General features: G+C 38.1%; 1 protein-coding gene across 1 annotated transcript; it reads right to left on the bottom strand.

The window, feature by feature from the left end:
- Positions 1 to 793: 793 nt before the first annotated feature.
- LOC138026183 (AT-rich interactive domain-containing protein 4B-like) lies at positions 794 to 26,223 on the bottom strand. Its single transcript, XM_068873402.1, has 20 exons — positions 26,072 to 26,223; positions 24,822 to 24,938; positions 24,619 to 24,684; positions 24,399 to 24,489; positions 24,207 to 24,286; positions 24,042 to 24,098; positions 22,632 to 22,675; positions 21,515 to 21,614; positions 21,180 to 21,233; positions 20,086 to 20,168; positions 19,870 to 19,964; positions 17,931 to 18,134; positions 16,925 to 17,019; positions 16,161 to 16,261; positions 15,082 to 15,556; positions 14,437 to 14,507; positions 10,691 to 11,082; positions 7,984 to 8,880; positions 5,159 to 5,302; positions 794 to 1,042 (listed from the first exon to the last, which is right to left on the bottom strand). The coding sequence occupies exons 1-20, from the start codon at positions 26,072 to 26,074 to the stop codon at positions 933 to 935; spliced, it is 3,279 nt and encodes a 1,092-aa protein (XP_068729503.1). The 5' UTR covers positions 26,075 to 26,223; the 3' UTR covers positions 794 to 932.
- Between the last annotated feature and the right edge of the window lie 1,472 nt (positions 26,224 to 27,695).

The following is a 27,695-nucleotide window of genomic DNA, read 5'->3' as shown; positions in this document are numbered from 1 at the left end:
GTTGTCAAAGTTGCACAATCAGTATGAAAGCTTCCTGATCTGGTTAAATTTGATCTCAACAGAAATAAACTTACTTTCCCTTCTTCCTAAGACAAGAAAACTATTTGGTGAATATTGCATCACATGAAAATATACTAAATACAACCATAGTCATCTTAGTTTGAAATAATATGGACTTCAGCATCACTGGGGAAAGTATTCCTGTTCATATTTTATTAGAAAAAAATTACTTTTATGGGAAATTCAAAAGCTTGTCCAGCAAAGACAACTCACTCAATACAGAAAAGGACCATTCCAGAGCTCGAAATTAACGAAAAAATGCAGTCGCAATTTTGAGACAAGATACGAAAATTTAGTCATAATTTCGGAAATTTTAGTCGCAAAGTCGTCACGCTGTATTGTGTTGTCAGCGGTTTAGCAAAGCAAAATACGAGCCTGCAATACTTGTGTTTAAAGAAACCGCTGATAAATGGCGAATGATCGATGGAATTGAATTGTGCGTGTGACATCACAGCTAAATTATGCAACAATTATGCTATCTTCAGATTGAAAGAAACTTCATGGCTAGAAACAAAATAATTTTGTCATTTCTTTACTTATTTTAGCAAAAGTGGCAGCAAAGCGGCAACTGCTAACCCTTTTGTTTCAAAAGAGTGAAGGTGAATATAAGTCGCAAATTTGCGACTTCCATAGATATTTAAGTCGCAAATGCGACTGTATTGGTTGCAATTTCGAGCCCTGCATTCCAGATGAGGGTATTGCTTCCGCACCGAGGTTACAGTACCAACAGGAGTTATTAAATTCTACAGACAGATCTAATAATAATAATAATAATAATAATAATAATAATAATTTATTATTATTATTATTATTATTATTATAGGGTGATATAATAATTATTAAAGTTCATTAATGTTACAACCTTTCCCACGCTATCTGCATTCCACAGGAGGGATGTTTGATGAAGGAATGTTTTGTGATGACGCTGACGATGATGGGATTGACTTCTGTAAATCTTGAGTCTCTACAGCTTCTGCAACTTCTGTGAAGAAACAACAACAGGTAACTTGGAAATGGAAACTAGGTCAGTGTTGATATGGTTCATTAATACAAATTTCAACTTTTCTTAAGAGCTCTGAATGGATAAAACGGCCCACAACAGGGGTCATTGCCCATTCGTATAAACACAATGAAGCTGATGACAGTAATGAAGAGGAACGTTAAAAGTATTTTCCTCACGTTCACACCTCTCCTAACACTTTGTACATGTATGTCACACTCTAGGGATCAACAGTGTTATCTTAAGAGCAGATGCTAGGCAAAGTTATCAAAAGTAGCAGTAATTATAGACCCATGACCACGATGTGACACAACGTAAAAAAAATCAAAATAACTCCAAGAATAAAATAATCAGGAATCGATCCGTGCCTCTTACATCATGGTGTGGGTCCAAATTACTGTTAGTTCTGCCAAGTTTATGTGACTTGCATAATAATAATAATAATAATAATAATAATAATAATAATAATAATAATAATATTTAATATTTATATTGCGTATTTTCTATAAGAACAAGACGCCTACAAGGGCGTATCCGTGGAATGCGCAAACAGTTAACACAAATTGTCCAGTTACAGTGAACTTCAAGTACAGGTTGACTTCGGAAAATGGCGAAAGATTACTAGAAAGATACATCTGTAATATAACTTAAAGTTTTTTGTTGTAAAAACTCATTACTAATGTTACTAAATTTGCAAATGCAAACAGCGAAGCCCTATTAGCAGGTTATCAGGATACGGGATCTTTTATTTATTTATTTTTTGGAAGGAGACTTAATTCAAATCCTACAGTTTTACTTGCTTCGTTAACTCCTTTCATCCAAAAATTACAGGATCAGCCTTAAATCATCCGAAAAACTTATTACAAATCACAGTTCAACAACTTATCATCCTGGGCCAGTTGTTCAGAAACTGGGTTTTAAAACGAGTTTTATCCTCTACTCCCAAATGCTGTTCAAGGCTGATATTCAGAAAAACTTTACATTAGAAGAAGTCAATCTTGAAAAACAAAAATAAGCAAAGGAAACTGTGACCAAAAAGTTGAAAACATGAAACAAAAGTTTACGCTAATCCTGGATTAAGGTAATTGGCTTTCGAACAACCGGGCCCTGTAATCGACGTCTGGTTCTGTAATCCTGGTTTAGTTCCTTGCAAACTGTATAAATTTGCCGTGGCGAAGACAAGATGACAACATCCGTGCTCTATTTCTCTCAATGCTCAAAAATTCCGTAATTGCGTGTTGTATAGTCCAGTCCAAAGTTCTGATTTTACAATTCCATAATCTTGATTTCAGTAACTTGGTACCAAACGTTCCACAATAACTTGAAATCTCGTTAAGAAAAATCCTTAAATCTAGTAGTCCAGTCCGGATTGAGATCGCCAAAACTCTCTCTATCATCGATTCAAAATTCAACAAAAGCTACAAGTAGTAAATAGTTATCAGAAACTACAACAGTTCGTCCTGATTCTACACTCGAGCTGAACAAAAAACCCAAAAAACCCTCGTCATCGTTTCTCGAGAGAACAGACAAACAGCCGAAACTGTTCTGTGCCTTCCCCTTACGGCACTGAAAAAGTACCGTACGTTGTACAATAGTACTTGACCGTAGTCCTTGGCCAAGAAACTAATCTTAGCCAAAAGCCCGAGAAGCGATCAGGATACGGGATAATTAGGTAAAAAGAATTGTGGGGATACGGGATTTTTAGTCTGGAGGTGGGGGGGGGGGGGGGGTACAATTAAGGAGATACGGGATATTTTTTAAAGTAAGAACGCATTGCGTGTGGTAGTGCAGTAACTTGACAGTGTTTTTTTCCATAACTGTCAACTGAGCGGCGTTTTGGTTTTTCCAGGAGATTCAAGTCCTTGCACAATATGTAGCTCTAATAGTACACGACATTGTTTGGTATCGTAAATCATTACGGTGCCATGGTAGACATCTTTGCTATATACCCTCTAAGAAGACATGTGGTTCAGTAAAATACTAAGCCCAGAACGATTGAAGAAAATAACAGGAAATCGAGAAACATTTGGCTTCAAAGCCGATATGTTGATCATTTACAACTTCTTTTTCACCACAAGCTTAAGCGTGTACTCTGAGCTTCTGACACCTTTCCAAGACCAATGTTACTAAAGTTTTCCCTTTCCAGCGGGGTTAGTATCTGGATGGGGGACGTTAAAATATGCGACTTTTGCTGTCAGGAACATACGCCCAAAATTCTATTTTAACGCTCAAAAATGCGAACAAAGCAAGGTACAGATTTTGCTAGCCTGCTTTATGCAAAACAAATATTGACGAAAAAGTAAATAAATATTGAGATGTAGTTTTTAAGGAGAGCAGAAGAAACTTTTAGGAAGTGTCGATCGAGAATAAAACAATTTGCCATCAGCGAAAAACATTTCGGGAGATTTTTGTTACGTTCAATCAGAGTTCAATTATTCTATCGTACTTTTGGTCATACAAGTAAAATCGCAAAATCGGAAGTGACGTCGATTTTAGCGGCCGCCTGTCATCAAGTTATACCTTGCGTGTTTACTGACAACTCACGAAACAAAGGATACATCTGTGACAAAATGACGGCATAACTTCTGGTTTTTGTTAGTGCATTTTTTTTTCTTTCAAGTGTTATAAAGTTCGACAAGATCTATGTGCGAATTTAACATAAAGATCACAGTCGTTGATGCTAGTCCAAGTGTCAGCTGAAGTTAAGCTCCTCCGAATGAGGTTAGTACTTGGATGGGGGACGGCTGCGAAGTCCCCGTGACGGCGATAGCTAATTCGTTTTTTTTTAAACTCGATTTCATTTTTTATCTTGTTTGGCCGTTCAAACCTATTTTCTTATTTTCTTTCTACGTCAAAACGGCGAACAAACTAGTTCCCAAGAAATATTGGAGTACGTATTCGTTCTATGCAAAATGCTTCTAATGAAGTATTCGTTGTATGTTCACAGTGGAACACACAAGTACGAAGCAAGATCTAGAAATAACGTAGAAAATTCTCCTTACCTTTAAAGCTTGTCTTTCTCACAGAAAAAGCATCTATCCACTTAATCGAATAGTTTAATACTGAAACAATCATGGCGGGCGGAAAGATTTTATTATAAATCTTTGCTTTCACCAATCTGACGTAAGTGTGCCACGATGGCCGAGTGGTCTAACGCGCTAGCAGAGAAAAATCGTGATGGCTTGGGAAGTATAGGAGTTCTCCTCGGGGCAGGGAAGCTTGGATACACCGTAGGGAATATAAATCAGTCCACCCGATCGGAGATTAAATCAATATCCGTGGGGTATGCACATTTGTGACTACCAACAAAAAAAAGATTCCAGTCCGGTTTTAAGACGTGGATGCCTTTGGCATTCCACGTAATAATCAAATGCGCATTACAGACATTACATTAAATTTAAAATAAATCAAAAGTAAAAACTACTTACAATTACTATGGAATCAAAAAGACGAAAACTACACTATTTACAATTAAAAAAGTAATTTCCTAAAAACTGTAAAAATATAAATATAAAATAATTGTAACAAAATGCCTTGCTGAATAAAAATGTCTTAAGTTTCTGTTTAAAATCACTTGTGGTGCAAGCAGATCTAATGTCTATGGAAAGACTATTCCAAAGCCGTGGCGCTGCCGCCATGAAGGATCGATCCCCGATCGATCCACTTGCATGGCACCGATCATGGCACCGATCGATCCACTTGCATGGCACCGAAAAAGCGAAATTCTGGGTAACTGTGGTGATATATGTTTGCTCTGGATGGGGAGGTTTATATTAAGAACAAAAAATATTTGAATTTAAGTGCATTCTAACTATTGCATAACACAAAACAATGCATACTGGTAATAGCAAAAGTTGAACAACAGTCTATTATTCTTGTAGTGATATTATTCAAACATAATTTCAACAGCTTCCCAGAAAGCATGACTCAGATCAAACGAGAAGTGTGTGACTTCGGCATTTGTGGTCCTCTCTCAGCCCACTCCTTAAATTTAGCCCCCTTCTTGCATTCTTATTGAAAACCCAGATTTACTGACCCACTAAGTCATACAGATGTACAAAGAGAGAATTAAAAGCTCTTTAAATAAGGTAAACTCACCTCTTTTCTTTTTAAGCTTCTTTCTTTTCCTGTCAATGCTGGCTACTTCAGCTTTAAGAGAGCTATAAACCTTCCTCATCTCATTTATCTTGTCTTGGAGTAATTTTATGCGTTCGCCACCATCCTCTTTTGCTTTAATTTCCTCTAAAAATTGAAAGGAATCACACATACATGTAACTGGAGGCTATGGTAGTCTATACCAGTATCTTGTAACTGGAAGGTGTATCATTTACATTAAATGTAAGTAACTGACAAGTACACATTGTATTTGTGATACTTTGTGAATTGCTTCTTTGTCTACGTCCTTTGTTGCAACATTAAATTTTTTAGCTCTCTATGGATAAGTAAACACTTTGACGTCCAAACCGGCCAGACTTAGTATTTAACTCTGTCTAATGGTAAACAATTTTACTCGTCAACTGACAAGTACACATTGTATTTGTGATACTTTGTGAATTGCTTCTTTGTCTACGTCCTTTGTTGCAACATTAAATTTTTTAGCTCTCTATGGATAAGTTAACACTTTGACGTCCAAACCGGCCAGACTTAGTATTTAACTCTGTCTAATGGTAAACAATTTTACTCGTCAACTGACAAGTACACATTGTATTTGTGATACTTTGTGAATTGCTTCTTTGTCTACGTCTTTTGTTGCAACAATAATTTTTTTAGCTCTCTATGGATCAGTTAACGCCCACCTCGCCAGTGGAGGGTAGGTGCCCAGGAAGCCTGGGGGCTGCAACCGCAGTCACATCCCCAAGGCGCTAGAACACCCGACTGGCCTGCCCAACCCGCAACCAAGCCACGAGCCCCCCGCGCCAGGCCCCCCTAAGGCACCCGTCACACTTGAGCCAGATAGCTCAGTGGAATAATAGTAATAATAATAATAATAACACACAAAAAAAAGAGCACAAAAAAAAAGAAAGGGGGGGGGAGAGGGAGGGAACGCCGAGAAACACTAAACTCCTAAACCGACTCACAACGCCACGCCAACAGAGCAACAAACACGCTGCAAGCACATTGGACAACGCATGCACTACGCAGGAATACCGCTGAACCATGTCAGCCCCAGGGCTCCCCCAACCTAAAGAGTGCTGCAAACGCTACAAAAACGCATAACAACGCTAACAAACGCCTGCAAAACGCTACTGACCGGACTAGCTCCCGGTCGTGAACCATGTAACTATAACAAATGCTACAGAACGCACCAAAACGCTGAACAACGCTACCAGACGGCCAAGACACTAACAACCGCCTGCAAAACACTACTGACCAGACTAGCTCCTAGTCGTTAACTATGTTAAATTTTATTTAACTATATTTAACACTTTGACGTCCAAACCGGCCTAAACCGGCCAGACTTAGTGTTTAACTCTGTCTAACGCCAAACAATTTTACTCGTCAATGGGGAACCCCTGGGAGTCAATGGGTTAAGCTCGGGCAACTGGCTTCACAAAAGTCATTTTCTTAAACAACCGTTTGATTTTGATGAATAGCGATGTTGAAACCCTTTGCTCCCCCCTTTCAACCCTGTTGAAATTATGTTAAACTGAAGTGGAATTGATGTTGAATGAGTTTAAAAGGGTTTAAACTTTGCTTCAACAACCATTCAACATTTATCTCGTTATTGCAAATTTTTGACATTGTTGGGTATGCCCTTGCGCACTAATTGAACTCTCAATGACGTATCCATAGTAACAACCACGGCTGAAGACTGGGACTGAATACCGGCCTCTCATGTAGCTTTGTGGAATCAAATGTGTTGAAACCATGTGCCCACCCTAGCAGTCAACATCGTGCAACAATATCAAACGGATGTTGTTCAAAGCCTTAACATGAATATTATTTTCATTTACTTAGCTTGAAAATGAGGCATTGCTCTATGGTTTACCCATAAACCAATAAATGTTTTTGGGATAGTTATTTTGCACACAGGGCAGATGTAATCAAAACAGTAATTAATGAACAGCACGTTGCTTGTCTTCTCAACTCCAAACACCAAGCACATGAGTCAATGCTCAACTAACTAGAGTCCCTCTCCATTAAGTACAGGTAAACCCCTTAAAAAATTCACATTAAACACACAGTTTAAGGACGGTGCCTACTATTGTTATTGCGCATACGTTCTGCGCATCTTGAGATACTCTGGTTTTCCTATCGGTGATGCTTACTAATACAATGACATTTACTAATACTATCTGTAGAAAGTAGATCTTAGTAAGTATCATTGGTATCCAAAAAGAAACCATGGGGTAACCATGCATTTTTGAGAGATAATTAATTAAGCTTCAATTTGAGAAAGAACACCATACATTGCTTTGTATTTTAAAGCTTTTTACAAAATATTATTCATCAATTATCTTTGAAAAATGTGTGGTTACCCGCAATTTTCTTTTTGGATTTCAATAACACTTGTTAAGATCTACATTTCCTTCATAATCACCTTTGAATTAGTAGGCACCGTCTTTAATGTGAGTTGAACACCCTCAATTTGCAACAACAATACAGACTCCATAATCAGAGATCATTGGGCTTCAGTGATCAGGAGTTGTTTGCTCAGCCATACTGTTCATTGTTTTAACAAAATGCTAACTTCCTTTGGACCTGTCCCATGGTATGTACATGTAGGCAGCACATCTAAAGACTCATTTCACACTTATTTTTCCGATAACACCATATGCACCAATTAATCAGGAAAAATAATAATCATGTGCCCAAAACATGCTCCCTTCATCTACAATGGAACCTAACATTAAGAGGGCATCCTTTTGGCAAAAAGTATGTTGACATACACCTACATGTATTATGTTCTGTGGTGGACTTACCTAGATCCATGTCAAAAGACATCCTGGGCCGGCGCGGCGATGTAAACACTCCACCAGATTGATTATACAATGGACTACCTGGAGCATCGCTTCCAGTGCTATCATTACCAGATGCGTGACGATGCTTCTTTTTCTCCTTTCGTTTCTTGTGCTTCCTATGATGTTGTTCAGAGCTTTTCTTCTCTGGTTTGCACTCCTTATCCTTTTTCTCATTTTCTGAATGGTTTTGGCCCGAATTTCTCCCGCTCGAATTGTCTACTGGGCCGCTAGCCTTTTCATTGTCATTACTACATTGTGAAGACGTCGATGCTACAGAGTCAGTGTTTTGTTCAGATTTGGTGTCCTCTGAGGAAGACGAACTCGATGAAACACTTTCCATAGCAGTTGGAGTGCCTTGTGTCTGCATAGGCTGGCTTGGAGATGCTGCTAATATAATATTTTCTTTAATACACTGTTCTACTTCTGAATCTTGCATGGTAACTTCATGTTCTATTTTAATTTTCTTTGGTTCTGGACATGCATCTTTCATGTCCTCCAGATCTTTACCAACTGTATCAGGGGATCTGACACTTTTTATTATGCCATTTATAGTTCTTTTGTGTTTATCTTTCTTTTTTCCATTTAACACACTACAACAACGATCCGGTTTTTGATCTGCCTCGAGACTTTCATGGCCCACTTCATTTTCACAAGGGGTTACCTTCTTGTCATTTTCCTCTGAATCACTGTTTGATGCAGAATTACTTTTTTCTTCCTCTCTTTGGTGGTCCGGTTCTTCTGGAATGGCTTCAGGAATGGTGTGGACATGATTCACAACATCTAACGATTTACTTTGTGCCTCTAACGAAGGTTCGGGGGTTGCAGACTTTTGCCTTCTTCTTAATGGAGGACTTTTCACTGGGAAGGAAGAAAAACCCAGTAAATCAACATTTAGAGTATTAATTTAAACATTGTGCAGTGTCAACATTTTAATGAGTATAAATTATAAGGTTCATACCAGAAATACCAACAACTACAATTCTAAAGCGCTTTTCAAGGGACAAAAATTTAATGTTGCATTTAGATACATTTTATTGAGTTTTTACCTAAAAACAGCAAATTTAGCATGGCAGGATGATATCGCAGAAATGTATCCAGCTTTTCAAATTTGGGGGCCCATTGCAAAAATTGTGGGGGTTCAGCTACTTAAAATTCAAGAATTAATATTCCGATGATCTATTGCCTCTTAATTGCTGCTGCAGTACCCTTTCATATTACTGCATTGCACAAAAATAAAGTCTTACCCCTCCCTCGAATATGTTCTTAAATTAAAAATGATCAATTTTTTTGAAACTGTTATGCCCGTTGATTCATCGATCAAAATGTATGGGCTGTCAAAGCTCCATCGATCACATCTGAAAACATCTTGAGGAATCGGTACGCTGAAGGAACTGTTGGACAGTTGATAAATGATGAAGACATCCCCAGGAAAAAAAAACAGAACTGAATCTCAATTTTCCATAAAAGAGCATCATTTATTTTAACAACACTTTGAGGTGTAATTTAGGAACAAAAGAGAAAACAAATATAAGCGATCAATACACAATTCATCGTCGGCCCGTGACTTCACCATGGCCAATGTTAATAATCAAGCGATTGAATACATTTAAGTTTCATGTTTTAAGCACTTTATTTTTAACACTAACTCCGAAAAAGTTGCATGATTTGCAAAACAGACAAGTTCCGTGCAAAACAAGAACCAATATGATTGTGCACCTGGAATTAACATCAACAGGGTCGCATAAAACAAAAATTTAACATACTTCACCACTGAATTCTCTGTCATTTCACTCATGACAAACAAACCAATACTTGAAATTTTCTTGGAAAGCATGCAACAAACTGAACTTCGACTGAAATGTTTAATTATCATTGGCAGATCAAAAGTGTCACCGACTGTCTCACCCAAAAAACGGCTCAGATCATGTCACGCAACATGTGAGAATTCAAACAAAAGAACTTAACTCCTCATGCTGCACATAATCATTGACAAAATGAAATCATTCAACTACAAAAATGCAAAAACAGCGTACCTTGAAATTTACGGAACTTGATCATTTCTCCGTAGTGATAAATAGGAATGTTCAATTTCCTTGTGAAATAATATGCCGTTTGCATGTTTTTCCTGGCTTTTGTTATTTGCATAAACATTTGATTTTTGTTTTTCTGCGTCCAATTGGACCCTTTGTTCTATATTCCATGCGTCCAAAAGAAAAACGAGTGCCTCCCAGGACACCATATGCATGACGCACTCTGGATACATCTCTGATATTGCTTCCTACTCTAACACATTAAAAGTTGCAAAAAACCCAAGGAAAGCAGAAGCCCAATGGCTAATCAAGACTTCCACTAAAAATCAACGTCTTGCAAGACTTTTTATACAACATAATTTATGAGCTTTGTACTTGCAATGAATGAATGGAGGGAAAACTATTATTGACAATCCTTAGTTTTTTTTTTTTAAACAAAAGTATTTTGTTCAATACATGTAAATCAAAACAAGAAAGCTTCTGTCAAAACTGAGACAGTTTTGTTACAGTTTAAGATTGAAAACAACTGTGAAGAGCTTAACATCATTTGCCTTTTTCAGTCTTGAGTGAGTACTTGAAAATAATAAAGAAAATAAAATTTAAAATGACTGGAACCAAACAAAGAATAGCATTTATACCTTCATCAACTCCATTTGACATATCAGAGACTGAGTTCCTCTCTGACCTTGTGCGACTTGTTCCTCTCCCAGAACTTGTTTTTGGCGATTTCCCAAGAGATGGTGACAAGGACCCTGACCTTGTGGATGGAGAGCATGGTCTCTTCAAAGAATTTTTTGTACCGTTTGATGCAAGCAGCGGTTTGGTGCTGGCTTCCTTGACAGGTGCTGTAACAGCAGCCTTTGATGCACGCCTGCCTGCAGGCTTAGCAGTTGGTCGTGCAATGGGCTTTGGAGTTGGTTTTACATTACTTTCCTGTGCTTTGCCAACACCTCCCATGCCTCCTGTTCTATTTCGAGTCTGCCTAGTTCCCCAGCCAGCAATCTTTTCAGGCTTGATCCATTCATCATATCTATGAAGAAATAAAACCATGGACAATAATTATTTATAATTGGAGGAGATACCAGAAACCGGGGACCGCCAAGACCATTTTAAAAGTGCTAGGGTTAAAAATCTCTGTGAGCACACATGTAAGGGAAGACAAAATTTGTTACTTTCAAGAGGTAAAATCATACATTATTCATGCCATCTCAAGCACTGAAATATCAACCCAAGCAAAAAAGTGGTAGCCATAAGGGCTACAATGTATAACCCTACTAGCCCCTCCCCCTTCCGTGGTCCCTGGAAAATAATGGCAAGCAGTACAGTACAGTGTGTTAACCCATGACCCCCTGGGAATGTGACTTCAGCAATTTTACTGTCTAACAACAAACGATTTTACTCATCAACTGGGTGCATTTTGGGGCACCTCAAGAACGAAGGTTTAAACGAAGGAGGCAAGTTGAAAACAAGACTTATTCTTAATCAGCCCTTTCCAGTCCCTACTAGGCAAATGACTACTTGATGCTGTAATCTTCGGGCACAACCCTCCTTCCTTAACGCTATCAATCAGTTTTTCCTTATACATGTATTTGGAATAACTGTGACCTTATTTAGGAAAAGGGGATTAAGGTGAATAACAAAAAAACGCGTTTTCTATCGTTTTAAACGCAAACGTGTTAAAACACCGTTTAAACACATTTAAACAACGTTTAAACGCGAAAAAAACACGTGCGTAAGATTTCATGTCGGAAAAGCTTTATACAAACGACGCGTTTAAACGCTGTTAATTTACCTCAAGTGAGCGCATAATTAAATGGCTGCTTGCTATAATATTATTATTGGGTGCATGTCATCTGGGGTTAACTGTGATTTATTTAAACAATGCAGCTCGACAAACCATCGAAATCTTGATTGTTTTAGTCGCTGCAAGTACTCGGAAAAGAGAAGAAATGCGAATTAGTCCAACCTAAACATGCCTAAATTGGCGGCGTTCTCTGAGGAAAAAACAAAACACTTACTTAGCGACTCTAACGGTAAATCATGAGCATAAACAATAGAAATTTGTTTCAAATGAAGTGAGGAATGTACAAATGAATTTTCAAGATGGTGTTAAGCACAAGTTTGCTTTGATGTGTACCCTGTGATTAGCGAGGGTCGTCAGTAGGTTTCTCTTGTCATGTACGATCCTATTTTAGAAATGTACAACAGAACGTTGATTGTTGAATGCTGTTCATGTTGGTCTTAGTAGAGTCGCAAACACTTATAAATCAATCAAATAAAATTCTGCATTGGGGTTACCAGCTGAGGCATTCTTCACATGCAAAACTTACTACCATTTTTCCTTTATTCATGTTTGATCAAGGCAGTTGACATAGCGGCTGTCTTCCGACTCTGAGCGACGACCCCGGCGACGACCAAGGCCCAAGTAACCGAACGAAGATAAAACAACTCGTACCATCATGACAGGGCTCAACTAAAGCTGCATTTAAAGTGTTACGTTCAAGCCATTAGAAAAGAAATTGATCGATGACTCGCTGTTTACCGCTCAAAAGAAATAAACTGATCTACATATTTGTCGCGATCAGTCACGCAACCTTCCGAAATTTTAGACTTTTTGGTCATTTAGTACTTGTCAAAAGGAGACATCAGTTTGTTTAATTTCCTGTTTGTTTATGATTTGCGATAATGAAAAGGGGTTGAATAGGCAGATAGTGAAGCGCCAAGACACAAGCACGATAACTTGCAACAATATGATAGCGCTTTCAACCTCTGAAATAACAAAAAAAGCAAAGCTCTGAAAGAAATGGATCATACTTCTCTGAACCCATCCAACCTTCCCGAAACAATTGCAGGTGATTTGCAGTTGGCAGAGGAAACCTTTTTCATGAGTGAACGAGAGCAGATATATTCAGCGTCCTCGGCCAAAGCTTCAACTTCGAGCCATTAAACACACCGGAAGGTACCGGTCATAAAGATAGCGAAAAACGGCTCTTGCTTTCGTTAAATCGTTCGCTACTTCTCTCACAGTCCCACAATAATTATATTATTATAGCGACAACTGAAAGAATCCGTAACAAATAAATTAAGACTATCGATGGAAAGCCTGTTCGTGAACACCAAGGAAGTTCCGAAAAAATCAATTCGCTGATCAGAAAAACCGGTAAATACTTGCGATACTACCAAATGTTCGCGAATCTAAAAACGTTCCCAGTTTCACTGAATCGCTCCCTACTTCTCTCGCAACTGGACATTTAGGTTTCTGTTTCCCCACGATAACAATGGAGAGAATTACACAACCCAGAAGTATTTGGTCAAGTCAATGCGATGTTTACTTTGTCACATTTCGATGAAATGTTTATGTGATTCGCTCATTCTTTGAAAACGTCCTTCTGAAGGTGGTTAAATGTTGACAGCCTGTTTTCTGTAATTTCTATTTTCTCGAGGCATTATCAATAATGGTACAAACAATCCAATTTTTTTGTCGCTATGGGGCGAAAACCTGATTTTTCAGTTGTTGCGGGGCGAGCGTCACGACATCGTGACCAGTCTACTTGAGTGATAACATATGACACATGCCGAAGGCTAGCAGCGTCATCACTTCGATTCTGCTTCATTCTGGCGACGTGCTCTTTTTGTCGCCAAAAATTCCGAAGAGGAAAACACAAAGGAGGAGAATGTGAAAATTTTAAAGAGTTTAAAAATATTAAAACAAGCTTGAGACAAATGATTGACCAGCCTCTTGGTGAAACCTGATGCGCTAATGGAAACATTTTTGAAGCGTCGTTCAGTGGTTCGCGTTTCTTTGAGCAATATCGTTGGCTCTAGTCTGCAGAATCCGTAGGCTCAAATGCGACTGCTTGCTCCATTCTTAGGAAGACTCGAAAACCGAATCTTCTTTCCTGCGTGTGCCGTTGTTGATAGCACGAGAATCGTGCACTGCAAGTGGGCTAAAGTCGGTGCGCATGAGGCGCTCACAGAAAAAAGGATAGTAAATTATTATAAACGGAATGTGATTCTTACTGCAAGACAATTTTTACCCACCTGCTATGTAAAAAGGAAAGGCAAAAGGTAAGTTTGCTGATGAATTGATCATTTTGACACAGGGGGTTGGAAGACATGCACCCTAATCTCCGCATTTCATATAACAGAACAGGTAATTTATTCATTCAAATACAACTAAATTAGCGTACTTTTCAGCATACGAAATGCAGTAATTGAAGCGCAACAGAGCCGTTTGTTTAAACGCGTTATAAATCTGTTTAAACGCACAAAAATTGCGTTTCCACGCCTTTCGACGAACGCGATTAAACGTGTTAAAATGTTGTTTTCTAAATTCACCTTAATCCCCCTTTTCCCAAATAGGGTCACAACTGTCTAAACGTACCTATTATTCCAACCCGCATAGTGAATACAGTACATGGTGCCTTCACTTGCCTCTGGATCAATGTGAATAATCTAAAAATATAATAATGTACACTGTAAATAAAAGGTTACACTTAACCAATTGACCCCTGAACAGTGAGTCTTAATAGATTTTACTCTGTCTAACGCCAGACGATTTAACTCGACAATGGAGGGTGTCCTAGGGCGTTTGAGGTGTGAATGGGTACTTAAGAAAAATCTGCTGCATGAAGAAACATGTGACTCAATGGACACAAAGACTAAGGGAAGGAGAGCAACAGTGAAAAAGGACGCCACGAATCGAGCGAAATGGAGAGTGGGAGTTAGAAAGATTGCTGACAAAGTGGGGTATATCAGGCCACCCCGGTTTACGGGGATAAACCCGGATCAATGATGATGATGATTTAAAAGTGTTTATAGAGAGTCCAAGGAAAATGTTTGGACAAACTCATCTGAATGAACATTAATTTGCTTAATTTGCTTAGGAATGGGTTTAGTATTATTATTATTATTATTATTTTTTAATTTTGATGTTGGTAATTACTCGTTTATCGTATTGTGTTTCAGTTAGTTTGGGTCAGCTTTGAAGGGTAGACCACTTAAAGTGAAGACCACTTAAATCTTGTACCTTAGCATCATAGAGACGGTGATTCCGTCCGCGACCATACTTGACTTGTATTTTGTCCCCAACCTCAAAACTGCATTCATCTACTGGAATATCGCACTTGTTGTCAGAAGGTGGTTCGCTCACATCAGATAATGACTCAGGACTATTGACTACATCGACAGACACATCCTCCTCGGGACTTTTTGCTTGGGAGTCACTCAGGACACCATTGTCAAACTCACGACTTTGCTGTCGTTTCATTTCCTTGATCCGTGTGCTTTGTTTACATTCTGGTTTCTTCACTACAACCTCCTCCTGATCGTCATCAATTTCTGGTAAAGGCTCTAAGCACTCCAAATGTTTCTCGTCACTACTATCTGTCTGGTTCTCTGGACTGTCAGGTTTGACATTCTTGTCACTGGAGTTGAGTTCCGCAACTTCCTGTTCTGATGACTTGTTTTCTTTCTTCTCATAAAGTTCAAAAGGATAAAGATACCTGGATAAAGGCAGGAAAAAGATAACTTGCATAATTATTTTAAGATACCACATCCATCAAGATGCAAATGTGTTGTGAGAAGGTGCATGTAAATAATAAGAAGACATCTCTCCTCAGCAGACTAAAGAGGAATGAAAAACAAAGATGTGAGACAGCAGGGATTGAAACTAGTTCCGTCAAGTTGACATCTAAGACCACTCAGGAGGGATCAGTATAAAATATAAGATAACAACTTGGCATTCAAGATTACAGTGCCATAGATAGATCTGACGACAGTTAGCTCAGCTGGTTGAGCACTGGACATTCCTGCAGGAGATTAATAACCCGTGACCGGGGTTGTGAACCTGTAGTTCACAACCCCTGTCGGAGCAACACCTGGGGTCTTGAAAAATAACGGAAAAGAATGTGCTACCACTGTAATTTCATCTACAAATGGTTAGCCTTTCAAGTCTTCTTGGATAAGGAAAGGTTAATCAACACTGTAAGACACTAAAGAACTCACACACTGCTTTGAACAAATTTGCAAAACTTCATTGGCACATTTCTTTAGTTTTGGTTTAGAAGCACCACTGAAACCTACTCCGGCAAGTACAACAAACCTTACTTTTTGTATGCCATTTTAATGTGGTGTGATGCACTGGGCGGCACAACAGCAATATCCATTTGCTGATAAATCTTTCGCCACAGGGATGGCTCATTTGACACCTGAAACAAATCCAATAATTCATCATAAAATTAATGAGTAACAGTTGAGGAAAACAAATTAATTAAGGACTGCACAATTGCAAATTGACCCTCCTTGAATCCTTCCCCTTGTTTACACACACTAACAAATTATTGCTACACATACATGCAAGAAAGGTGAGGTGCCTTACAGGATCAGTAATTTTGTCAACAATAGATTCCTACAGAACTTGGTGAAAATTTTTCTGCAATAAAAAGAAGTTTGACCTGAGGGCAATCTTTCTGCCACAATTTTCAAGACGCTGATCCTTTTTTTTTATATATTTCAAATATTAATTTTTTTAAAAATTTCTACAGAAAAGACTTTTACAAGAATACCCCTGCTTTTCATGCCTACTGATCACCATGTGGGAATATTGGCCACTGTGAACTAAGAAAACTGGGGACAAATTTTAGTACATTTTCGTGATCAAACATACAGTACAGGTCTGCGTTTACACATTTTTGACACGTTAAAAAAGGCACAAACATGAGTGCCTTTGGAAATGCATTTCCAAAATGCACCTATATCAGAGCTACTTAGTATGTACATGTACCTAAGAACTAGTGCTTTTGTTAGTTAAACAATGCCCAGTAAAGACAGTAACTAGTAATTGCAATCTTCCTTATTTATCTCCTTGTCACCTTTTCCATTCCACCGTGTTCTTGCACTATCTTGTAAAGCTTGTGAAGATCTAGATCTTGATTTCCTAGAACTGGAGGTCTTGTAATCGGTGTTCCTAATGAAAATTGAAGTCAATACAGTTTCATTCCCAAAAGCAGCATTAACCAACAGGTCTCTAAAAGGTACACAAACTCCACAAGAAACACAACTCAGTAAGTACAAAATTAATTAAGGAAAAAATAGATATTTAATTAATTAATTAATATATCTGGTGCGAGTAGACAAAAGTCACTGATGCTTTTGAGTTTGCCATTTCATACGTAAAAAATTAAATACAGCATCCATCCAGATGTAATAATAAAGCTTAAAAACCCCCACCCTTTGCAACAAGAAAAGTGACAACTTTAACTACACAATCTACCTGGTTGATTTAACTGTACCCACAACTTCCTTCTTGAAACAAAATAATCCTTATTCTGCAAACCAACACTTAATTACCTGGAACAACATCTGGAGATTTAAGGTTGAAAAGAAGCGTCACTGTGTATGGAAACCGCTCTCCTACCTCATTTCTAAGGGTAATTTTCCTTAATCAATGTTCCTCTCCGCTGTTACCTCAGTGAAGTTGAGTATTATATAATATTCAAATGGACAGTAACAAATCCATTGGTCCCTACAGTGTTCCAGTTCCCTGGCTAAAAATTCTTAAGGCTCATATTGCTCCACTTCTCTCATCCCTACAGTTGTTTGCTCAGTGACCTAGCCTATGAATGGTTGCAAGGCTGCTGGTGACCTTATATTGATACAGACCTCACTGCTTTTATCGTGTAAATTGTTGACAGTTGTAATTCTAATTAGTCCACATTAACATTAGAAAAGCTCAAAGGTTTGTATCAAAACAGGGTAATCGGCACCCTAGCTTCTATTCTTAGACCAGGTAAGGCTACAACTGTCTGCAAATGGTCTATTAATTAATTAATGATTCTTTACAAAGGAGTCGTATAAATGGATGACAGCCATAATAACCTTTGTCCTTCATGAAAGCAAACAGCTTCTCCTTGAAGGCTTTTTTCTCTCCATCCTCATCGATGCTGCTGCTTTCGTCTTCAGAAGAATGAAGCTTTTTGCAATCCTCCTCACTGTCTTCATGGACAATCACATCATAAGTATTTTCTTCCCAGATGCCAGGTACTCTTCCAGTCTCCAGGTATGTCAATGCTCTTTCTACAGCTAAACAAAGAGGAAGAGCAAAATAATTAGAAACTGAAGTTCTGAGGGAACTGCTCACCAGTTAGGAGATGTTCACTGCAACTTAGCAGATGCATGCAGTTTGTGATAATTGCCTGGAAAGGTCCACTTTCCTTTGTCGTCAACTTAAATTTCGTTTTTGTCTGGAAATCATTGCACAGACCTTCAATAAACCTACTGTAAGTGTCTCCCTAACTATTATCCTGAAATGAAAATACAGCTAATACAAGGCTAGTGCTATCTCTTTTATTGTAAATACGTATAATTTCTAAACAAGTGATGTTAGTGGAGAAGAGCAAGGTTACACCCCTTGTCACTTATCAAAATCAGTACACGTGCATCTCATTACATTTTACATTAATTTCTAGACATGGCTGTGTGCCGCCATTTGAGCAGGTCTCGAAATTGTGACTCACTGTTTCGAGCCACTGATCGGACTTATTAATTTTCTTTTGTTTGCACAGAGCTGTTTCTCTTTTTTTTCTTTTCTTGTTTTTCGCTGTAATTTTATCAATCTTCGTGAAATTTAAGTTACATGAGATATGCACGAAAAATAAGATAAATAACTCTGATCGGTGGCTCAAACCACCTTCCTGTCGTGTACTTTGTTGTGCCCCTCATTTGGTAGAGCTACCGACACACGCAGTTATATTAGTTTATGTTATTAAATTTTAATCAAACAGTGAAAGGTAAGTGCTGCTTCGCCGATCCCATTGTTTTCAAATGCGAAGCCAATAGTATTTTTGCACAGCTTATTTCTCGAAAATAAAGCTCAAATCGGATAAAAAATTATCAGAGCAATGTTCTTAAGTTCATTTCCAGTCAACTCGCAAAATTTGGGCTAGTTTTGAGCACTAAAACTTGGCCGAGTATTGTCATTTACTAGGTTTTTTGCTTCCAGCCCTTCATTAAATCAGTTGGCGACCAAAATTTTTCCCATTAGTCGCCAGCTGGCACATAAACAAAAGAGTTCATTTCGAGCCCTGCTGAGTAACACTCTGTTCCTCTCTCCAACAAAATGTCACAGCTAAGAGGCCTTTTGTATCGGCTTGTACCGATTAACCGAATCAACGAAGCCAACAGACCAAAGGTTTCAAACTTGTAACATTTATTGGTTGGCATTGCAAGGTGAGCGATCGAAATCCGATGGTCTTTCTCAAACTCGAGTTCTTAATTAAGTCAATTACTGATTGTTGATCATACTTTCACGCTTGCAATTACATATTTGCTAATTAGCAAAACACCTTTTCTGTAATTTTGAAAACCACAAAGGGACTTTTTCCACAAGCTGAGAAACAAATAAAGTGGAAAATGTTTCTCTCACATGTACAGATAGGAGAATGGGGTCCATTGTGTGGGGGTCTTCAGGTCACATGGTTAGTTGGTGGCTCAGTTTGTTTTCGCAATCCGCCATTGCCTGGGCTACCCCTCCCTCCCATCCCTCTTGAGTCTTTTCTGTGCAGCTTTGTAGCTTTAGGGTGTTTATCACATTCCACTCAGTTTGTAAATAGTGTTCATGATTTTTTGAATAAGGTCTGTTATGTGATGTATTTATGACGTTTTGGTTGTGTTAATAAAGGACAGGCTGCATGGCCATTTGCTAATGGCTCCCAGTTGTGTGTGAGAAATAAAGTTTTTGTTGGAGGAATGGATCCACCATGTCAAATAAATGCTCTGCAAATCTGGTAACATAATATATTTTTTTATGACAACAAACCTGCCCTTATCTTTCTGTTCTCGCCTTTCAATACACTATGTACTGGATCTTGGTCCTTTGAAAAGTCTTTTGAATCCTTGATATTTATCACATGACTGGCAAAAAAAAAAAAACAAGCAGTGAAAAAAGCCACAGAGAAAATACACACAAGAACAGAGTAACTGAATGCTACTTAAAATGAGACTAAAGCACACCGTCACTGGCATTTGAACTTACTATTTTCCATCCTTAAATGAACGTACAAGACACTTCTCCTTTGATTTTATCAAATCAACCTCATTTTTGCTTGGATTTACACCCTAGAGAAAGAAGCAGGGTCCACCTGTTTAAGCATTATCAGAGTAACAATACACAACTTTGAGATAGGAAGGAGACTGTTTTCCAGTGGTTCCACAAAATGGTCCACAAAATGCAAAGTGGTGTAGATAAAGCACAAAGGGAAATCAAGAGAATGCAAGGTGCACTTTTGAGGAGAATCTGCGATCACAAAAGCCAAAATGGATCAAATGCAATTTCAGATTTTTGAGATTCACCAGCATTTTTTTGGGAATGGATTTGAAAAAAGTATTTTTGACAAGTGGTTTTCCATGCAGAAATGATACACAACAGCCACCGTATATGACAGGTTCACCCGAACATTTTTCTCGCGCCCTATTTACCATACGATCAACAACATCCGGGCATAGGTTGAAAATAGTTACAATGTAGGTTTCCTGCACATTTCACACCAGAAATTACACTAAAAGTTTCTTGACAGCACTTTACTATTGTTAGCACCTTTCCTACAGCTAAAAAAGTAAACTACAAAAAAAAAACCCTCTGTAATCAATTTGTACCTTAGCATGCATAATTTTCGTCAATTCTTTTTATTGATCGCTAAGGTATTTTTTTTTCTGGTTGAATTTTCATAGAAGAATTTCCCCCAAATAAACCAATTAACAGCTAATTTTTTTTTTCAAATTGCACGCAACTCTTGGTTTGTTTGTTTGCATTGTCTCAGAAAATAATCCTTTTTTGGATTTTGGGTCTTTTTGACACTGCATTTTCCCAAAAAAAAAACCCACCCTCAGGTGAAGCTTAACAAGTTGCTTTTCTCCATGGCCTTCTCCACGCCACTGCTAGCACAACTTGTTCAAGCTACAAATGTATGTGATGTTGTGCGCAAGGCAAGGAAGATGGAGCATCCACAAAATAGTTACAACAGCTGTGCTACTCTATAATATTTTTAAGTACTGTAATATTATTTGTTTTATTTCCTACATGTATGTTGTCATTGCTAAATCACTGAACAACTTAAACAATGTACCCACCAATGCAGGAAACCACATGTTTCTTCTCTTTGATCTATTTTCCACAACCACAACCTACAAAAACAAGTATGAATGAAATGAAAGATATGCCAATTCAAATTGGCACAACAAAACACCAGTAAAGGAGGAAGCAGTAAAGATTACTGTAGCCTTTGGTTACCTAGAGGTGTGACAAAAACACTTTCCACTCATTTAGTTTAAGTGGATAGTCTCACTTATCTCAATTAAAATTAATTTTCTTGAGGCTAAAGAAGGTTTCAGATTTAATGAAACGTTTTCTTTAAGTCGCATCATCACGTAGCTCTGCTAAAATAGTTTTGTTTCAAAATCTTTACCTTCCCAACAATACTGTCATCAAACAGACATTTCTTTTTTGAAGGAGCTACAGTAACAGCAGCAGGTTGATCATCTCTCTCGGTCTCAGAGTCATCCATACTGAAGAAAAAAATTATAATTCAAGTTTGGACCACCATGACAAAATTAATTGAAAAATTAAGGGTGTCTCTCTTGATGATGCTTAAATACTGCCCAGCCTGTCACTAGAAACAAAATTAGACTCGGCATTTCTTAAGAGCAGCTATTACAACCTACAATCTTGGACAAATTAAATGGAAAATTGAGACCACCCCTCCCCCCAAAATCAGTGATGGGAAAATGGTGCGTTTTGGCCGTCACATGGCTTCATCCTTGATTTAGGGGGAAGGGGGCATTTCTGTTCCATTTAATTCTGCCCAAGATTGTAGCTCTGCAAAGGGATTATGTTACTAGTGTTCTAACCCATTGACCCCTGTGAGTGAAAATTAACAGATTTTAATCTGTCTCGCGCCAGACGATTTTACTTGTCAACCGGGGCATCCTAGGGCGTTTCAGGTGTTAGTCGCTTAAGCTACAGTTCAAAACGTAATGGGTTCAGCAATTCAACTTCTTCCTTCCTCCACTGCTAAACATATGGGGCCAGTTAAGTATTTAAACTAAGTCTAACTTACGCCGCAGCTTAAGACAATCAGTGGACCTCCAAATCTGTTTATAAGCGGTATATTTTAAGTGGATAAATTGCTGTCTAGTGTGGAATGCAAACCTCCTTGTTACCATCAGCAGCAGACAATATTTAAAGATGATTGTTGGCAATATTGAAAATGGCTTAGACCGCGGTTTTGTTAAACACTGTCTAAACTATGTTTTAATAATCGACCCCTAGTGAGAGCGAGCTACATTATCTTTAAACGTAACTCACTCCCTGAAGTTGCAAATTTGTGATTGGTTTATTCTTCTCACTATTTGCAACCAACTCTGACAAAACAGTTTTATTTGTAGAGAGCAAGAGTCTGAGTTGGAATTCAAAAAATTAGCGAACACTAGCTAACACTCTTCTTCTCACATTGACCCATCACCAGTAAAACCAACCAGCCATCTACGTCTCCCCCTCATCATCAGCCAAAAAAGAGTAAATACCTGGCTGCTTGACTTAGCCTTCTCTTTTTCCTTTTCTTTCCATCCTAGAACGTGAAAAAGAAAAGAACATTTGCATGAGGTGAAGAAACAGAGCCAGGCAGAAATACACATAAATTATTTAATTGTCCCACATTTAGAAAAGAGCGGTTTTCGATTACCGCAGGTCAAACAAATAAAACCAAAAGATATTATCATGGCCAATCACAACAGATACCAACATTGTACAATAAAGAAGGCCAATCATAACACAAAACAAAAATTAATACATCAAGTCAGTGCCAAGAGCAGGAAGAGGCATGTTAACAAGACAAAAAGATTTGCCAGCATCAAGTGTTATTACAATGAAAAAATAACCTCACTTCAGCTTCTTTTTGTTAAATTTTGAAGATGTGTTTGCTTACATGCATTAAAAGACTAGGAAAACTTAAGACTTAATTTTCTCAAAGAGGGTCTGCTATCACAAACTTTAAATAATGAGTCAGCTGGGTTGACGGAAAATGGTATCAAGCACTCAATCTCTTAAGAATGCATGGTGTGCACTGACACCACTGATTAGGAGTGAAGCACTCACGTGCACGTTTTGGCTTTCAGACTTTGACTTGTGTCTTGCACAGTTTATTTTCTGTATTGACACACACACACACACACACCATTCTGTTGAGTTTAGTTTTGTTACTATTGTGTGATATGTTTGATTGATCTGTATGCGAATTAGGAAGACTTCATGGTCCCAGGAATGTATCAGTTACGCTCCAGGTCACCATTTTTCCAGGTGAGACACTTAAAAGCAGTAATAGGCCATTTCCGAGTTCATGTCTGCCTCTTCTTGAAAGCGAGTCTAATTGCGAAGTTTTTGTGATGGTAATTAGTTCTACTTTACATATGAATGAAAACTAATTTTCAATTAACAAAAACTTCGCACTTAGACTCGCTTTGAAGAGGAGGCAGACATGAACTTGGAAATGGCCTATTAAACATGGTTGTTCAGTGAGTTTGCTGTTGGAAGGATTTATTTGGAGTTCTGGGACAACAAAATTTACTTCCCACAATTCTTAATCAAGTGAGCGTTATACGCCATTTTCTACTTCTTTCTCCCAGGTCTCTGAGACCTTCCCGTCACTGATAATAGATCAAGCCAGTAGTCAGATAAGGCTTTGAACCTGGCACAACTGCATGAAAATCAAGCATTCTGACCACTTTTTCACCACACTGCTGCCTTACAATAAACTTGCCAGTTACTTTAAAATCCTTTATCACAACACAAGGGATATATAAATTGTAACAATATTTTTCCTCAGAGGAACATCTGCAAGGTACCTTTCCAAATGATCAAGTGATTTGAAAAACTTCTCCAAAGATGACAAATATGGGTTTCAGGATTTTTAGGAGCAAAACAAGTTCTCTAGCTACCTGTACAACTGGAGTCCCAAAATTCTCTGGATCAGTGAGAGGAAGATGATCTAAAGTCTGCAAAAAGAGTAGTAGAAATCCTTGTCATGATTTTGTAATTAGTTGTCCATTCATTCATCTCCATGCAAATCAACAACTGAGTAAGATTTTCTTGCAAACACCCACCTCACTTTCGTTGAAATGTCTTTCTCCTTTTAAACACAAAGACGTTCTTCTCAATGTTCTTTCATCGCCATCATCAAAAACTTGAAAAAGACAAGTAAACAGAAACGTAATGAGAATCATCTTTCAGTTCAGCTTACGAAACTTTACGATTCTTTAAAGGAAACGGAGTTCAAGATGAGATTTGATGTTTACCGACGGTATAAACGCTTGCATCAGTGAGTTTTGTAATGATTCCCTCCATAAATTGTCCATCTGGAGTCTTGGCTTCAACTGTAGCTCCCACCTTTAAATCCACAGAAAAAGAGATACAGGAGAATTGAAGAATTTTTTGGAAACAATCCCATGACCAAGTAAGTTAAAAGCAGAGATCGCTGGAACATTCATTGATCTACACAAAGAAAGGAACATTTACCTTTAGAGTACCTTTAACACAATCATCATGAACTGTGAGCGAAGTGTTCGTTTTAATAATTGTAATCTGCAAAATTTAAGGAAGAAAGTCAATTGAGGGTGAGCGAGAAAGCAGAGGAAACACGATCTTATTCAACATGTAATCAGTAACACAACAATCTTCTCGTGTCCAAAAAAGCCACGACAATTAATTTCATTACGTACCTTGCATTTGACAAGCTTCTTCACCACTTTCACGTTGGCTTCGCAGAAAGCTCCGCGATACTTGGCACTTACATCAGTGCCTACAGGTAGAAATGGGGGTTCTTCTGAAGACTGTGCCTGGAAAAGGACGAAAGAACGAAAAGGAACGATTTGTGGAGCACTAAATGACGTGAGCAAAGACTAGCTTTGAATTATAGATGACATTAGCCCAAGATCTCCGAGTTTTAAAGTTGACTAGTCAGGAAACCAGCGGTTACAAATATGCTGGTCAAATCAAAAGCATGAACGAAGAAGCTCAGATAGATTCCATACGCAAAATGAAGCCGTAGAAACCATGTTGTAGAGAAACGTCCATTCCACCACAACAGTTAATCTTATGGTGAAAACGTTCGTGCAACGTATTACGTCCTGGAGTTTTACTTCGTCCACAATACACCAAAGTTTTACTGTAAAACATTACTGGCATTTACATGCTTTTATGGAAGATTTCACAGAAGACTTAGAGCCAAATTCTAATCAACAACAAAGCTGACTACAGCATAACACGCAAGAAATCTTCGAATGAACATTCGTAAACAATACGAATTGACCAAAACAAGCAGCTGACGGAACTTGCTTGTCTCAAAGTGATAGTTCATTGCCTTGAGCTCTAAAAACTCACTAAAAACCAGGGAGAAATCCCTTTCAATAGTGTGAACGTCACTGAATTTACTAAGGAATATTTTCCCTTGAATATTACTCCTCGAAAGTCGACAAGTAACTGACTCAAAGAAGGACAAGTGGACTCGTCAACCCATTCAGTTACAAATTAATGTTAGCAATTTATCTGGCTCTATCACACTTACAAAACAAAACACGACTTCCTTGAAAGAATACAAAGCATGATGAACATAAATAAGGTATTATTACAAGAGCAGGCAGCAAGATTGCAAGACTTTCATGATAAGAACACTCACAAGTGCATGTACATACAATTATTCCATGCCTCAAACAAGTGTATCACATTGAATCGCACGAATTTTCTTTAAATTAAAGCTCAGTTCACTTTGACAGCTGGAGAAAGGTGAATACTTGTACTGAGAACTAACTGCCGCAAACTTTGAAGGCAGCAGGCCTACAAGCTTAAAGGATAAACTAAAACCTAAGAAGAATATGATGAAAAAAACGACGACCTTTCAATCAAGCCGTGGAAAATTTTCACTGCTAAATGTAAACATGGACAAAATTGTACGCAGCAGCGACAAACTCACCATAAGAAAACTCGATCCACGGTCCTCGGACCCCAATAAGCTTGTTTCAACAATCCGAATCCACGATCTCCCAAAAAATCCAAAGGAAACCCAAACACTGAAGAGAAACTCACGATGGCCGACAACACAAGGACGCTCGACTTACCCTCCTCACCAGGGGACCATGGGGGTCTTCATCAGTGATTGGTTATCAGCGCCAGTACCTCCTCCACTGAGCCTTCAGTCAATGTTTAGTCCACCTCCATATAAGGAAAATCAAGGCATAAAATTGACGTTTTTCATTGTGCGATTTCTCTTCCTGTGCCATAATAACATCCGCTTGCGCAACATTTTCGCGGGAAACTTAATTCAGTAAGAAGTTGAAAAAAATGTCTTGTTCATGGTTTTCGAGTTTTGTGAAATTTTCGTTCCACTGTTACGACTTCCTTCTATGTTCTCTGTTTGAATTAAATTAATATTCATTAATTCAAGTCATAGCTGCCTGTGTGTGAACACAAATTTCTGACTTTTTGGCATCTCACAGATTATGAAATTATGTGAAGATGGTGTCATAATATCATTCGCTTGTGCAAGATTTTCGCGGAAAACTTAATAGTTAGAAATTGAAAAAAAAATCTGTCTTGTTCATGGTTTTGGTGTTTTCTAAATTTTCAACTGTTATGACTTCTATGTAGTCTGTCTGACCTTATTAACTTTTTAATTTTTATAAATTACTTCTATGTGAACAAATATTTCTGATTTTTTGGCATCACATGGATATATGAATGTGAAAATGGTGATGATTCTGGGGTCTGAAATGAGGTATGGTTTGTTCACTCAAGTCTTGAATTGGGTATATCTTTTAGAAGAAGCTTCTTCTTCATCATTGGACAACACTTACTCCAACATTTTACTCAGTAGGACCTACTGTCAAAAACAGGAATTCATGCTTTTAACTGATGTTCAGCTGTTCAAGCTTTCAATCCATGATAAACTAGAAAAATAAATAAGGAGGAAGAGACCTCTGTGCTCTTCTGTCTTCCCTCTCCTCATTATTCTTCTAATTCTAATCTCTATACTTCAAGTTTGATCTTATCTTCTATTCCAAATCTATCCTTCTATTATTCTATATTTTCTCCTATCCAAGAGTCCACATAACAAATAAAACACAAATAGCAGTGATAAACGTGATGAAGCAATGCACATTTATGAGCCTTTTCAATCTCAATATATGAAAGCAGAGTAAAATCTTCTTGTCCAAGCATGTGTGGTTTAGCAAATTTGAGCCATTCATTGTTTCTACTAAGGCTATTCCAATCCCAATGATACTACCTTGCCAAGGTCTCATAATAACCAAGGCTTGCCTAATACACTGGTCACCAACAACAACACTTCATTACCTCATAAATAACTAGGTAGTTACCTTCCCACCTACCCACTTGACCCACCCACCTATTGACCTACCTACCTACCCACCTCCGCACCAAAGGGAACAAAATAGACCATATTTAAAGGGACAAGGAAGGATTACGTTTTTTTCCAACGTTGGCCGCGTAGCACTTATATTTGAACAGACTTAACCGATTAGAGTGTAGCACTGAACACATTACACTCAAATCAGTTAAGTCTGTTCATATTTAAAGGG

The sequence above is a fragment of the Montipora capricornis genome, chromosome 12 (genome assembly GCF_036669925.1).
Source record: "Montipora capricornis isolate CH-2021 chromosome 12, ASM3666992v2, whole genome shotgun sequence".
NCBI lineage: Eukaryota > Metazoa > Cnidaria > Anthozoa > Scleractinia > Acroporidae > Montipora > Montipora capricornis.
Note: the sequence above shows the minus strand (reverse complement) of the source record. Positions and strands in the feature narration are given on the sequence as shown.